General features: G+C 40.9%; 1 protein-coding gene across 1 annotated transcript in view; it reads left to right on the top strand.

Moving 5' to 3' along the window:
• Positions 1-7538: 7538 nt before the first annotated feature.
• SRPK2 (SRSF protein kinase 2) overlaps positions 7539-16103 on the top strand; it is a 129702-nt gene continuing 121137 nt past the window's right edge. Inside the window, exons 1-2 of the mRNA XM_074538856.1 lie at positions 7539-7734; positions 7832-7916. Coding sequence (XP_074394957.1) covers positions 7719-7734; positions 7832-7916 — 101 coding nt within the window. The 5' untranslated portion in view covers positions 7539-7718. The remainder of the gene's footprint in view (positions 7735-7831; positions 7917-16103) is intronic.

The following is a 16103-nucleotide window of genomic DNA, read 5'->3' as shown; positions in this document are numbered from 1 at the left end:
CAGCATGGGATACAACTGTTTCTGAACAGAAAAAAGAGATTAAATGAAAGCAGAGTAAGGACATAAAATATTAATTTAAGGCTCAGCATGATACAAAGTGTTATAGGGTGACACTTTTTTTTCTTTCTTCTCTCTGTGGGCCAAATCAGACACACATTTGGTGAAAAGGGCCCTTAATCCAACAACAATTAAAATAACCCCAACAAAACAATACCAACAAAGATTCAAGGACAACTTGCTGCAAACAAACCTTGGACATGGGCCTAATGTGCATCTCGAGTTGTGAAAAGGGAGATGAGCAGTAGTTGCCAAGAGTTTAGAGAACAACTGGAAATTTAGAATGCATATTACAAAATCAAGAACCGTTTCTTGAGCTGCTCTTTCCCCTCATGCCTAATAAGCTGTAGCACCCACATTTTTACCAGGTTGTATGTGATATACAGGGGACCTGTAGTTCCCATAATCAGGTTCTTCAGCTGGCTAGGCAATTCCAGATTTTAAAGAATAACAGCCAATCATTAACTCCTGAAATGAAAGACTATTTGGACATATGTAATTATTTTTTATGAGGACCAGAATAAGATAATACTATGCTGGCAATGCAAACTTCCATTGCAATTGAGATTAATTTCACTGCAAATAAGATTTCTGCAAATTTTTTATTTGCAGATAAATTCCCAGTACTATTTCATACAATACTTCAGTTTGTAACAGAATTCTTAATCTTGAACTATGTATTATTTTGGGGGAAACAAAGGACAAAGAACCTTATTCAAAAATTTGATCAGGGCAGGCAAAGATCATAGTCTCTTGGAATTGTTTAGGTTGGAAAAGACCTTTAAGATCATCAAGTCCAACCATTGTTGTTATAACCACAACAGTCTTAGATAAATCGCTGAGTTCAAAAAGCCATCAACATCATCATATTTCCGCATGCATTTCAACTACAGTTCAAAGGAAGAGCCAGAACAGGCCCTCTGTTCTCCTGGGTTTTCAATGATAAGAGGCATGCTGTGGGTGTATTGACTTCACAGTATAATTTCTTGCTTCTGTTCCCATATAAATGGTCCAGTGCATTGTTCACTGAATGCAAATAGTGCCAAGCATGTTGGATAACATGTTGATTTGGATGTATCCTACCATCAACTAATCAGATACACAATCTGTCACCATTTTGCAATTGCCTCTTGCCATTCTGCTTTTTCTGCAGTTTTCTGCAATTCTGTGCTTACTTTAAGAATAATGCATAAGTTAGAACAGAGGAGGTTTTAGGAAATGGACTTATATACCTATTGCAACTAGTGTTTGAAGAAAACAAACCCCCTTATTTTTAAAACAAGTTAAAGTCATGTATCTGAAGAATGAAGAAATCCTTGTCCTACACTGGATTTCTTCCTTAGTAGGGACTGAAATAGCCATAATCCTTTAGTTTGTGGTTTATCTGTACCAGGGCAGCCCAGCTAGTAAGGCATTGAGTATTCTGGAAAAAGGGTAAAAATCTTCATGGCATAGAAGTTACTGTAAATAATACAGACTTATTGTGTGAATCTATTCCAACAGTGTAGTGATGTTAAAGGCCTGACTTGAGTAAACAGTGCAATGAAGACATACTCTTTGGTGACAATATTTACATTCTTAATGTTTGTTATAATAGTTTGCAGCTCTGAAGGCAAAAGCATGTGAATATTTCCTACCACAGTCATTTGTGTTACTACAATGAATGGCAAAGTGGGCGTAAAACATGATTAAATCAAACCCAAAAAATCAAGCCCACAGAATTAATTTCTGAGAAACAATGCACAAGGCCAGATTGCAGTAGATTAATTCTCTGTGATTTGAATGAACATAGCTGACTGTTTATAATATTTTCACTGTGATTTGATGTAATGCATCTTTCAGTAGGAGCACAGGGAATTTCCCATGCCTGGAGGTGGATAATCAGTCTTTCTCCAGTCCTTTGAAAATAACAAGGTTCATTCATGAGTGTCCTTTGTGAAGGCTAACAAGGTTGGCTAACAAGTTAAGCTATTTCTGCTTTTATTTTAACAATTAGCTGTAAGATTTTATGCTTTTGTAAAAATTCCTGTAGCTGTTTTGCATGGTATAGATATATTATAGACCTATTCAGATAGAATGAAACTGAATGGGTAGTTCATACCAGTTATGAACCAGGCTGGTAATGCCTATGACTATGAAGCTGGCTGGCATTTCACTTTGCAAGATCCAGTTACTACTAACTTTGTAAAACTTTAATCATATGGAATGAAATATCCCATGCTGAGTAATGAAATAATACTTTTAGAAGAATGCTGTTTTGATAATATGAAAAGAATCCTCAGCCACTTCTTGGAAATGCCCCTCTACCCCAGTAGAGGGGATTCAGTATGTAGTCAGAACTAATTGAGCAAAAGAGGCAATGTTCTGTGCATTAATGGCAAACAATAGTACCCTGATAACTATAGCTGCTAATGCACATTGCCAGTGTAACTGAGCCATCCTTTACCAAATGGTTGTTTCCTATGAAACAGGACAAATCTGCTGCCAAGATGAAGCTCAGGAACTGTACCCAGGCAAACTTGTTTGGTCAGTGTTGCTTTACGGGCCATTCTCCCCCCAGGAGTTGATTTTATTGTAATCTGGAAGTGTGCAAAGGAGCCCTGGTGCTCACTGAGCAGCAGTGGGGCAGTGGCTGTGAACGTCCCAGGAGGGAGTTGGTGAGGGCGTTGCAGCGATGTCACACTGCGGGATGTGTGAAGAAAGGAGTTTGGGGTACTACTGACATAACATGGCATCATCCTACTAGTCAGCTGGTGTCTGATTTTTCTGAAGGCTGTAAAAACATCTTGTATAAAGTAAAAGTACAGGGGAGGTTACAGTGAAGAAAGAAGCTTTATTCTCCCAGAGAAAATGAGTCAATTTCTTCCTCTTACATTCTGCCTAAGTTTATGGCTTGTCCCTTGTTGTTTTTGTTGTGACATTTGTTTGTGTAGTCCAAGTCAAGAGAAAGGGAAACAGGGTAAGCCCTGCATCTGATTGCTAATGGATTCTCATCTCATTGGTTGGCAATCCCTACCTTTGAGTAGGAGGCTGAGATTTCATAGAAAAAGGCCTTAATATCAAAGATGTGCCATTGAAATCCTTAGGAAAATCTGCTTAAATGTGGGCAAATGATGAGACTTCGTAAAAGAGCATCTTGTGCATGTTGGAGACATGTGAGTGTTTAATAATTAAGTTTGAAAATATTCCATGCTTACTTAGCAGATGAATCTCTCACATGCACAACCAGACTGCATAGCTGCCAGTCACAAAGAAGTTGCAGGACTGAATCCAAAATGCCACTGCATCACTGCTGAGAAACTTTTGCTATAATTGCTTGTGTCTAGGTTGAGCAGAAAAATGAGAGCGGTTGCTAATCTTTCAGTGATCCTTTCTTCCCTTGCTGACCTCTAATCAGCATGAAAGAAGAAACTATCCAATTTAAACAGAATTAAAAAAAAAAAAAAAGACAATATATTTGAAAAAGGAGCTGATGCAGGTCAAGATGAGAAGGGCAACTGGGTAAAGAGCTGGGAACCAAGAGTGGAGTCTAATGAGGAAATTTAAGACAAGGACCCAGGAAACTGGAGGGAGTTTAATTGAAGGGGTGTTTGGGAGCCTGCTGGAAGTAATGGGGGAAGCTAGAATGAGTCATTCTGAAAATCTGCGTGCTTCAACACTAGAAGAAATATTTTCATAAAAATATTGCCAGAGTCTGTTTTAATTCTATTTCAGCTCTGAGTTAAGTCATGCCAGTTCATGCCCTATTTTAAACAACATTCAATATATATCTGGGTTGATGCAGCTATTTCTGGGCACGGGTTAGTCTTTAATTTCATGTCAAATTGGTGTTAAACCGGTCTGCTTTGTCCTTTATGTCTTTCTTCTTTTATTAGTAATCCAAATTAACTTGATAAACAAGAGTTCTCTACCAATGTAAACGCTGTGTAGCTGGCATGCACTGTACCATTTTATAGATGAAGAAAATTAGTCAGGTGAGTCATGTAATTTGCTTTAGGAAGGGCACAATGAATCAGTGAATGAGCCAGGAATCTAAACTGAGGAATTTCTGACCTCCTGTTTTTTTTGGAAATCCCAACTCATGCTTCCTGCTATTTTTTTCTCATTACACTACTGAGATAATAGACTACTTTTCTTGTTTAACTTGTGCAATGCTTGTTAACTGGTTATACTGAGGTACTGATGAGCCAATAGTCTTGACCTTACAAGAAACTCAGCTACTTAGTTACTGTTGCTTAATCCTTCCTATCTGTAAGTTTGTTGTTGTCTGTGTTGCTCAAAACCAAGCTGAGAATTGTCCTCTTTGCTTTGTTTACATACTGGAGAAGGAAAAAACCACTTTGGGAGATAGAAAATTCTTCAAGTGAGCAAGAGAAGGACAGACTCATTGTTTGTGTGCCTACTTGGGTGTGTCATACTTACAGAAATTCAGAGTGGGGGTGGGAACTGAAGGAACAAGAGACAACAATGAAAGGCGAGAGGATGAGAAGGCTGGACTTGCATATTAATGAGAGCTCGCCTGGAATTGGGAATTTCCTTTCACTACATTTTTCTTTTTCCTTTTTCCACCACTTATCGTTTTGCTGGGTTTTTTCCTTTCTCTGCCTTATGTGTTATTTCATGTTTGTTCCATTCTGTGCAAGAGCAGTGTGAAGTTGGCTCATATCCTGATTTCTGAGAAGTGCAGAAATAAGAATATGAGCCCATGCTACTACAGAGTGGGAAAAGCAGTGCTAAAAGGAAGTGGTACAGAAATCAGAGCAAAATTTTCTAACATCCCTCTGCTGAAGGAAGAATTTTCAGTTATTCTCAGATGGATGACAGTATCATGTTTATAGGACTGCTGCTAGGTAACTTCTTATTCTGTACAAAAGGAGAAGTTAGTCTTCATATGTAAGGGAATATTGCAAAGCTAGGTGAAAAGGAAACAAACCAAACATCTGTGGGTATCAAAGCCAAGCTATAGACAGAGCCAAGCTATATTACAGACAGGGAAGAATACCATTCCATAATATCATACTTAATTCTTCTTCTCTCCTGGTGTTTGCACCTAAGATCACCTAAATCTGCCGTTGTCCCTCCCTTCTGCATAGGTCATGTCACCTGAACCTCATAGTGCCTTTCCCCTGAGGGAATGAGCTCTGTGGTAATCCCTGCAACCAAACAGATACCTGTTCCCATGAAGTGTTCAGAGAGAGAATACAGGCAAATACATTCTGGCTCAGTCCACCTTTATGTTGAACAATGATTTTGCAAATGCTTCCTTTTGCTATTTAGTCTGTCTTCTCTCTTGGCTCATCATTTCCTTTTGAAAAAGATGTATGTTTAAATAAAGATGAAAAATTTCCCTTAAATGAGTGGATTCAAATAAACTGGGTAGACTCTTTCTTAACAAGCACAAATAAAATTATTCTTGTGATTAAAAAAAAAAAAATTTACTATTTTTCTTCTCAGGGAGTTATTCTCTTGTGTCTGAGAAATAGGGCGGGGGCTTGTTGGTTTTTGTTTTTTCATTTTCTGAAATATGTTTAGCCTCTACTGACCTTAATTTATTCTCCAGTCTGTTAATTGCACATGGTAATCCTCTATACATACACAGAGAGTCCCAGTGATTTTTTGCACTTCTGCATGATCATCCTCTGAGTGATGCTTGGCAGGGTTGGGGAGGAAGAAAACAACAAAACCCCGATAAAATACAGTCCCAAAATATGTTTCCACTAGAACTGAATGAAATTGTGTGCATAGTATACCCCCACCTAGTCCTAACAATTCCTTTCTCTGTGTGCTGGCAGATTGTTCCCTTGCCCTGATTATGTTGCTGACATTATGTTCGTGAGGGAAATTCCTTCCTGACTCCAGATCTGGTGGATTTATAATCCTGTTGATGTAAGCAAAGCTCCCTGTACTTATCTAAGACACAATTGTCCAATCAGTTCTACATATAAAACTCCCATTAAAGCAAATAGAATGGTACAAGTTGATGAAAAGATGACCATGACCCTGGTATGGTTTCTGCTCTAGAACCATAGCTACAAGATAACTTTAATGCAGCACTGCCCTGACAAAGAAAAAAAGCAAGTCTTACTCTTTTCTCCATTATCAGCTGCTCTTCTCTGTCATTTGCTACACAGGAACAGGTATTCATGCACACACACAATTTAACCAGTCAAGTTAAAAGTTGCCTGGAAATAATGAGTAAATACAAAATCTGCTTTCTTATCATTCAGCTCTTATTAATTTTCATACACCTAAACTTTCTTAGCAGAAAGCCTTCAAAATTTCAATAAAGCCTTCTGTAACCTATCACACTGAACTAAAAGACTAACTACAGTAAGGGAGAAATGTAACCTGCCAGTGTTGCATATTACTGGTAGCAGTTTATACTGAAAATGTTTATTTCCTGTGTACTTTTATGATGGAGGATGGGACATAGAAAATATTTTGATTTAGAAATGCAGCTGGGGTGCCTTATGAGAGCTGCAGTTTAGTAACTTCATGGTCCTATTGTTTTCTGTTCACCAGGCTCTCTAGTCAGACAAACAAACATTATACAGTGTAGTGCCTCCTTTTTGGGTTGTCTAGCTTTATGCTTCTGTGGCTCTACCCCCCCCTAAGCTGAACTAACCAGACCTAGGGATTCAATTTTCTGTCTAAATGAAATCTCAATGATCCAATTACTTAAGACCAGCAATTACAGCTAGTTCCCTTCACTCTCATAATGTCTTGGACTGTAGCTGCTTTTAGGATCTTCATCCCTGTGGATTCTTTGTGTTGCCACTTAGGGAGGCAGTTCTGCCTCAAAATTTAATGACCATCCCCTGTTACCTTTCAGTTGCTATGCCTTGGAATTCCACTGCTACAGGAAGATAACCCAGACAAGCCTCACTCTTAGTCTGGAGCTTTGGCTATGACCCAGATCATGTTGGCCCCAGGCACTAAGGCACAAAATTTCAGTCATAACACTGTCAAGCACAGCTCAGGTAAGAAATGACAGTGTTCACTGGGTCATTACTATGCCAAATCAGAGCAGCGCCTGGCACCATAGGCAGCAAGATGCCTTTGGCAGGAAAAACCCCATTGCCAAGAGCTGTCCGTCATGATAATCAAACAACTTAGTGAGAATCAGAATTAAGGAAATCTAATTTCCCTGGATTTGGCCACGAGGTTAATTGGTTCTGGCACCTCACCCCACACAGGTTTCGGGACAAGCTAAAGCTGATCTTGCCCCAGCTGCTGCCGTGGAGAGAGCCCGCCGCCTCTCTCCTCTGCCCCTTCCCACAGCTCCCAACGTGGCACGGCATCAGGGCGGATCGGTCCGCTACTCCCATCACTCCCCAAAACTTGGCAGAATTCATTTCCCTTTGGCTCGGCCGCCCGACAAAGCCCCACCTTGGCGGGGCCGCTCCCGCCTCAGGTGCGCCCGCCCGCCGCCACCTGCCGCGCCCCGCCCCGCCCGCGCCTTTCCGGCCGCGGCCCCGCCGCTCCCCCGCGCCTGCGCAGCGGTGGCGGCGGCGCGGGGCGGCGGTGCCGATGCTGCCGGACGGTGCCGGGCGCGCGGTGGCGGCTGGCGGCGGGGCCGGGAGCGGGAGCGGAGCCGGTAGCGGGGCTGGGAGCGGAGCCGGGCAGCGGCGCGCCCGCCGAGCATCGCGCGGCGCGGGGCGATGAACTCGCGCAAAGGTACCGCGCTGCTGTGCGGGGCGGGAGGGCGGAGCGGGGGGGGCTGCGCGGCCGCCGCTGCTCACGCCGGCTCCCGGCTGTTCTCTTCTCCCGGCAGTGCTGGCCCTGCAGGCCCGCAGGCGGCGGCCCAAGCAGTCCGCGGCGGCCGGCAGGAGGGACAAGCACTCGGCGCCCCACAAAAAGTGAGTATGGGGACCCCCGACCCGCCGGGACGGAGCCTCCCCCCGCGCCCCCTCCGTTGTCTGTGCTCCCCTCGCGCGTCGCTGCCGTAACCCCCGGGCCGTCCCGGCTGCCGGTCCCGCGGCACGCACCGCGGCTCCCCCGGCAGGCACGGCACCCGCCCGGGCCGGCTCGCCCACGGGGGCTGTCACCCCGGCCGCTCGGGCACCGTCCCCAGCCCGGGCGCCGGGCTCAGCATCCTTCGGGCCGGGCCGCCCGGTGCCTCGTGGAACGCGCCCGGCGCTCCGGCCGCCGGCCCTGAGAACCCCCGGCTTGTGGGGATCTGCCCAGCCCACGTGTTCCTCTTGGCTCTCCCTCCAGTTCTCTCATCTTTGTGGTCTCCTTTCCCAGTGCTTTCTGTTCCGAGGTGTCTTTCTGCATCATTGTCCCATCTACAGGCAGTCCTTTTCTCATCCTCCTCGGTACCATCAGACTATTTCCCCTTCCCAGATGTGTCTAATCACCAGCTATGCTGATACCAGTATCGCTTTGGTTTAAGTTTCTGTTAATCCTACAGGTAAGAACAGAAATTGTTCTCCGTTTTCCCCTTCTTGTCTTCTGCTAGCCCTTCATGTTCTTGTCTCTGTCCAGTTATCTTTTCTCATGATCCTTGCTCACTGAACCACATAGGAACATTCTTCCATCTTTACAGTGTTCACACTTCATTCTTTCCTAGGACACTGAGGCTTTGGACTGTTTTCATTTTTTGTCCATGAAGGATTACATGCTTGTGTCACTAACTTTCACTGTGTTTTGTGCGGTGGGACTTTACTGGTGACTCATGAAGTTGCCAAGAGGCTCTTGTCTTTGTTTTTGTTACTTAGGAATCCAGTCTACCTGCTTTGTTCTGACAGGGAAATACATCCTGTCACTCATTGCTCTCTCCTCCTAGCTGGCTAGTCTTAGAACTGGGAAGCAGTGGATGGATGGATATATGTGGTGGGGAGAGATGTTGCTCTCTGCTATGGCAAGTGAATTCAAGGGGCAAGGTCTTTTTGTGACTTCTACTGGAAGAAATAACAATTTATCTCTGACCATGAAGTGTTTGGTGTGCATTTTTTTTCCTAGTTACAATGAATGAGTGCTTTTTTTCCCCATTAGGATGGGTAAAAATAACATAGATGAGGTGCTGGTGTAGTGGTGATTAGACTTTGGCAGCTAGACTTTTGTTCACATCCTGTTCCACTTGTGCTGTTTCCTCCAGCATTGTGTAAAAGCTGTATTATGCTTTCAGTTGTTTGAATTTGGGGTTACTGCAATGGAAACAAATGTTATGTGCAAGATATGCAGTAATTGATTCCCTTGTTTCCAAAAACTTTGAGTTTGTAGTGTTACATGGATTTGTCTTTTGCCAGTTTGAAAACAGAAATAGGTTAAATTTCATTGTAGCTCTAGGTTCAGAGTTATTTTTGAAGCTTTCAGTTAAGTGTTAACCACAAGGTTGTTAATAAACTTCTACTCTTAGGTGATAAAGCATTCAATACGCTTCTTAGGGGAGCTAACAACACTTCTAGAGATGTTTTACTGAGTGAGTTTGTTAAAAGTTTGCTCTCACAGAGACATAATAAGTACAGAACTGGTAGTCTTTGTGTTTGTTGAAGAAACTGGCTACTGTTAAGTGAGGGTGCACAGTCAGGAGCTGGCCACTTGCCTGGCTGAGTCGGCGTTTCCAGATGCAGGGCTCCAATCCGATCAGTTGCCTTATGAAACAAGTGGTTTTGCTGTGGCTGACAAGAGCCATCTTTTCTCTTCTGCTCTGTATGTTTTCTCTTCATACCTCTCCTGTGCTCTGGAGATGACCTACTCTGTTTTGTGCTTCTACATGCAAGCAAAATTCCTTTCAAGTTTTTAACTTGAACCTTGCAAATGGTTGAGGCCTCCAAGTAAAACCAGTATCAGACGTTTTCAGTATCTCTTTGGTCCTCTTTCTAGCTTTGCTTTAAATTCAGCTGCTACAGCATATTCTAGTATTTTAGAGGCATATGGTATCAGTGATGCACATCAAATGCACAGTATCTGCAAATGAAAATGTTGATTTGAGGGGTGGAGATACCATACCATAGGTTCCCTGTCGTGAATTTGTTCACTACAGGAAAATTGTAACTTCGTTTTGAGTCCAAAGCAGTTTTTTTTCTTTACTGTGGTTCTTATGAAAACTTTTCTGTGTCAGGCCAAAGCTTTATGGAGTAACTTCCATTGTTGCTGTTAACAATGTGCTTCAAAGGACACTGCAGGACTTCTCTTGTAAAATTGGCTAGGAGAGTTATATCTTATTGTAGCTTACTTGCAGGCTTTTGTTTGAAGAGTATGAAGGTGATGACACAAGAATAAAAAATTGCAGTACTTTGAATAGCTTTTTGTCAGTTATGACCTTATTTGCCAAAGAAGGCTGTAAGATTGGTCCTGTAGCTGCTCATTGTTGACCCCCTCAGTCAATGAGAACTGGTGGAGGTGAATCTGGGTTTTTTTGCTGAGAAAAAAAGAAAATAGAAGCTGAGTGCCTCATATTTTTAGGAGGAAGCACTTTGTCTTGAATCAAGACTATACCTCTACTTACCTGTAATAATAAAATGTACTTGGTATTGCTTCATTTTGAAATCAAACATCCAGGCTACTGAAACAGAGTATCTCACTGTACTATGATAAATTAGCACTTGATTTTGGTTGTAATAAATGAATTTACATGCAGTGTGTTCAAACTACTCATGTATTTTTTCGGCTGGATAAAAGATTAATCAAAATGGTTAATTTGGATCCTCTGTGATTTATTTCTCCTTAAAGTGGAGGCCTGCATTGAGAGAGGCCTGTGAAATAGTGATTTTGACAGGTGCCTGAGTCTGTTCAGAGATAAAGTTGCTTACAGGCAGACAAGCCTGTTTGCTGTCCTTCACTTAGTGCTAACAGATGGCCTCAGGTGCATCTGCCTTTTGCATTCAGCAGACTTGTGGGTTCTTTATGTTCAGACCAGTACAGGCTTCAACTGGGGTAAACTCCTACCTTGGATATATTTTTTGTTTAACTTTATTTGTAAGTGAATGTGACAAAACCCAAGTGAATACCCAGTTAGAGTTGTCCTCTTTGGCATGTCAACTGTATATCTTTATCCAAAGTTAAAAGAAAGCATTTGGTAAGTAAAAAAAAAACCATCTAGATGATGGTGTGTGAACCTATGGAGAGAAGATTAGTGTGCTGCATATTTTGATACAAAAGTATAAATCCAAATACCGAGATTGATTTTGGTTTTGTTTTTAAGCAGTACTTTAGAGCAGGTGGTATAGACCATGGTCTGTTACTTTGTAGTGGTGCAGCACATCTGTGTTGGCTAACATGGGAAGTGCCAGATTTCTGCTCTTCCAGATGTTTAACTTGAATCCACAAGTATTGTACAGCTATCAAGGCTTAGGATATATTACATTTTTATGGAATCTTAAATGTGTAAAAGTCATGCACTGTTTTTGTTTGTTACTGTTTCTCTACCACAGTGTTTTCCAGTCTCTTAAAGTAGTTTTTTTTTCTTAGAAGCAGCATCTATGAGGTAGTTCCTGTTCCTGGCTGAACGGATTCTGGGCACTGACCAAAGGCCATGGGTGTAGCTCTTGGCCTTTCTATGTGAGAGTGGCTGTACACTCCCACAGTCTGCAGTGGTTTTGTATCTGCCCCTCATGTTGTTGTTTTCTTTTCTTCTTGGGATAATTTACTGAAGAATGTCAGAGAAACTAGTGTTAAATTTTTAAAAGTTTTTAAAGAGGAGGATTAGGAAAGATTCAGAAGAGTAGAACCCAAAGTTGTGCCAATATCTAATGAAAGTGAATGAGGTGACTACAGTTCTCTACCAAAGAAAATTAAATGATAAAATGAAAATGTAACTACATAGCAGTTGTATTCATAATTGATTCCTTCCCTTTTGGTAGTAATTGCTTTTGTTGTGATTCTGCCAGACTCTTATCTTTGCAATCTAGCCTATATTTTAATAATCAATAACTAATTCTGTTCTAATTGCCTGTGGGGACTTTGTGAATGGGCATTGTTTTACTGGGTTGTTTAAAAAGAAAATTAAAGTTACTAATATTTGAAGAAACAAAACATTGTCTCTCTACCTGTCATTACAGTTCCCAGTCTTTGTATCTTTAAAATTCTGTTTGTCTCATCCTTCATATATTTGAAGTGATAACCCTTGCTTCCTGGTTTTCCTAGCAAGACTTTATTTCTCCTCTTCTCTACAGTCCTTATCCTTGTTACCTCATTTTTCACTTTTAATCTGTTAACAGTTACAGCATATGGTAAGTGTAAGAGGGATGGTCCTGTTTGAAGTTGGCAGGGCTTCTTGTGTCCATTGTCTACCCCAGTAATACACCTTTTAGGATGAACTCTGCCTTTATAAACTATTGTGCTTGGATGGATCTCTGATAATCTGCAGAAGTGGCTGGGAAAAGAAGCCTAATATAATAAAGCACATGTAACAGAACAGAATTGCAGCAGTCTGTATCTGAGCCTAAGATAACCATAGAAGAACTTTTTGTGTTTAAAGAAGGTATTCTGAACAAGCTTTTTGGCTGAAAAAGGTGGTGTAAATTTCAAAGTGAACCTCTGTAAAGGTGCTAACTTTTTCTACATTTCATGTGTACTGTTTTTATTTTAACTTATACATTGGAAAATCCTATGATTAAAGTAGTGTGTATGTCTAAATACCACATACTCTGATTTTGTACAGCAAAGCAGCTGGCAGACTTTTGACTTTTGTATCGATGTCCTCCATAATGAAGTAATGTTCTGCTGATGAAGTCTCTTTGAGTGGTAATGCTAAAGGAATCTTATCTTGAGCTTCTTGGTTAAAGGGAAACTACTGACTAGACCTTGGTGAAATAATGCTTCTTGATAGTATTGGTGCCTCATTGTTTTCCTCAACAGAAGTTAGTTAATTAGAAGTCGATCATTTGAATGTAGGAGATTAAAAGAACCAAGGGCTTCAGTTGCCTTGAGCTATTATCAATGCTTAGTTTGCAGTTTTCTAAAATGGAAGGGAGTATTCCATCGTTAGAGGTCAATTATATTTTCCTATCCCTGAGGAAAAAAAATGATGTCTCTACTGTTCTGTTGCAGTGATAAAGGTCAGAGCAGTGTAGCTGCAGTACATGTACCTTAAATTCCAGTGTTAAAATCGCTTGCTTACTACTTTTCAAACTGTATTAAAATTGTATTGATTTTGTATTCATGTTTGCAAAGAAAGCTCTCTTGGGACATATTTCTTCCCTTTGCACTGCTGTGCTTTTTCTGGTCTCATGTTTCACCCCAGTAATTTCTCTGTGTAATAACTGTTTGTCTGCTGCCTGTTACGTCCCTGTTGTTGCTCACCTGTGTGTGATGTTATTCCTTCATCACAGACTGGGATGTCGATTTTTTAAAGCATCATTAAAACCATTTGAAAAATCCAAGTAATTAATAAAAATCATTAAAATCCAAGTAAGAAGTAATTAAAAGAATGCAGTTAAGTGCAGCTGAGACTTAAGTAAGGTACTTGACTAAATATGTAATAAATAAAGTGTACTCTTTTTTATGGCCATTTTAATGTTTGAAAGCTAATGGTTTAAAATAAATTGTGCTTCTTTATAAATGGTGGTTTACATTTATGATGATTACATAGTTTACATTGTACTGTTTCAAAAAAGATTACGTAGAACTGAAAACTGCTCAAAGAAGAAGGTAGTAAAGGTGATTGAGGATATTGGGCAGCTTATCTGAAATGTACTAGTCATAAATTATGTAAAGGTGATTAAGAATTATTTTGATACGCCTAAGAAATCATTACAGGTAGAGAAATGGAAGAAGAAATAACTTACCTTTGCTCATTACAAAACAGTGATATTCAAAGAATGACTCCAGTGGGAAAAAAATCCAACCCAACTTCTTTTAGTACAGTATGAGAGACAGAATGTGGCTTTGCAATATGTTGTAGAGTCCAAGTTACAGGTGGGTTTAAGAAGGCTAAGACAGGTAACCAGCACCATCAGTAGTTTTTAGGAATGCCATTGTCAGTGCAGTTTGATTTTCCAAGCCCCTGTTTGCTGAAAACCTGTCGAGCAAATTTGTCCTAATACAGAGTGACCCACCTGTGTACTCATCTCCAAGCACGTTTCTGGCCCCCAGTGGAACAATACTGGCCTAGGCGTGTGTTTGACTTCAATTAGTGTGGCAGCCCTTAGATTTTCAAGGCCCCCTGTGTGGATCACTTGCAGCATCTGATGGTATTCACAAGCCTGAAGGATATGTGATCTTGGATCCAGACAGGGTGGCTAATGTGTGACACTGCTGTACCTTCCCAGGAAGGAGCTGTGAAACTGGAGTTAGCTCCTAAATCCCAGTGCACAGGGAGTGAGTAGAGGTGTGTTTGAGGAAAGCTTTCATGCCCAAGAATAGGAAGGTTGATGATAGGGTAAGGAGGCTTTCCAGGGAGTGAAAAATACTGAAGGAATGGGCATGCTTGAAATGCTTCTTTCCTGTAGGCTTTGATGCCATCTGCAGGTCTGAGTTTGATGCCAAAATGAGCCTGGGATTGATTTAAAATTGTGAATCTAAGAATGCAGTTCAGATCTAAGAATCTAATTTCCTCAGTTGCTGTGAACAAGTAGCTTTATTTTCAGGTTTCAGTTCTCATGCTTATGTAACAGCTCAGTAGTTCACTCACCTGTGAAGTAAGAGTCAAGATGCCTCAGGAATTTCAAGCTTATTTCAACCTGCCATGTGCAAATGTCAATCATAAGATTATAGGCTGTGCTAGGCTTTGGTATGTAAGGGCTGGCCAGTAGCTTTACAGCCCTTCTGTGGCATAATCAAAAGCAGCAGACTGATGGAGTTGGAAGGTGAGTGATTAAAAGGGAAGTGTTGCTATCAAGTTTCACTGGCACACAGGTATCAGCATGCTGCTTGGCTGCTGCCAGGTAACTGAGTTACAAAACAATGGGGACTGGGTTAGAATGAGGCTGTATGTGTCATTAAATGATATTTCTTTTCAGTGCAGCAGTCACAATTCAGCACTTTTATGAAAGAGGGAGCCCTGAGGAGATCAGAGGCTTAAGCTTTCTTTCAAGTTTCCTTCCTGGTGTCAGAAGGCACATTATGACAGATCCCTTTTGCCAGGATTTATTCCCCGGTGAATGTTGTAAAGTGTCAGGGAAACCTGCATACAACCAGGAACTTCATGATACTGTTAGGAGTTCTGGCTCAAAAGAATAAAAATCATCTGAATGGATAATAGTATCTGAAAAAGCATTTGACTTTTTTTTCAAGGTAGTCTATTGCTTGGGGTGACCTGTTTTGTGTATTAGTAACAGTGTCTCAGCACATGTTGGTGTCCAAGTCCATTATGCTGGTCCCTAGACATCTAATCACATTCCAGTCAAACACTCTTAGGGCATTGCCTCTCTTTTTAAAGTTAATTAGAGATTTAGTGTTTATTTTTTTTTCCTCAGAAATGTTTACTATCTAGTAACGTGTAAGTTGGATTGTGTCAACAATGTTGAGAAGATGACTCAGAGATTTTTGGTAGTTGCTTCCACAGTGTGCATTTCATAGAGACACTCTTTAATCAGGAATGAGCAGTGCTGGGAATTGGGAGCTTTGTGATGAACTCAGCAAGGCTGTTGTGGGCAGACATGGTTTGGGCACACCAGCCACTCCAGGCTCTTGGAGAAGCAGGATATGAATCTCAAGTGGACTTAAAATGTGAGATAAAGCTTTAAAAAACTACTCTGAGGCTACCACTATATTTTAGGTCACCAGATACCTGTTAGATAATAGCTTTGGTATTTAGTATGGATCAGTTACTTCTAATTGTTGCATTCTCACTGCTAATCCAAGCTGTTTAGTAAATCCAGCATTTAAAGACAAGGTTGAAATTATTCATACCAATAGACAATACCAATTTTTCTTGACTTGTCTAAAACAAGTGTTATTGAGAATTGGTTACTTTATCTAAAAATGCTGCAACGAAGTTTGACTAATTTTTTACATATTGTATAAGAAACATGGTACAGGAAATAAAATTATTTATCCTGTTCCTATAATTGCAGAGTAGGATACTTGTGTTCTCGAATGTTTATTTCTGAAACCAGAAAATCCGTTTTGTGTAATGAGAATATTTGTCTTGGGAGTAA

Source organism: Zonotrichia albicollis, chromosome 4 (genome assembly GCF_047830755.1).
Source record: "Zonotrichia albicollis isolate bZonAlb1 chromosome 4, bZonAlb1.hap1, whole genome shotgun sequence".
Lineage (NCBI taxonomy): Eukaryota > Metazoa > Chordata > Aves > Passeriformes > Passerellidae > Zonotrichia > Zonotrichia albicollis.
Note: the sequence above shows the minus strand (reverse complement) of the source record. Positions and strands in the feature narration are given on the sequence as shown.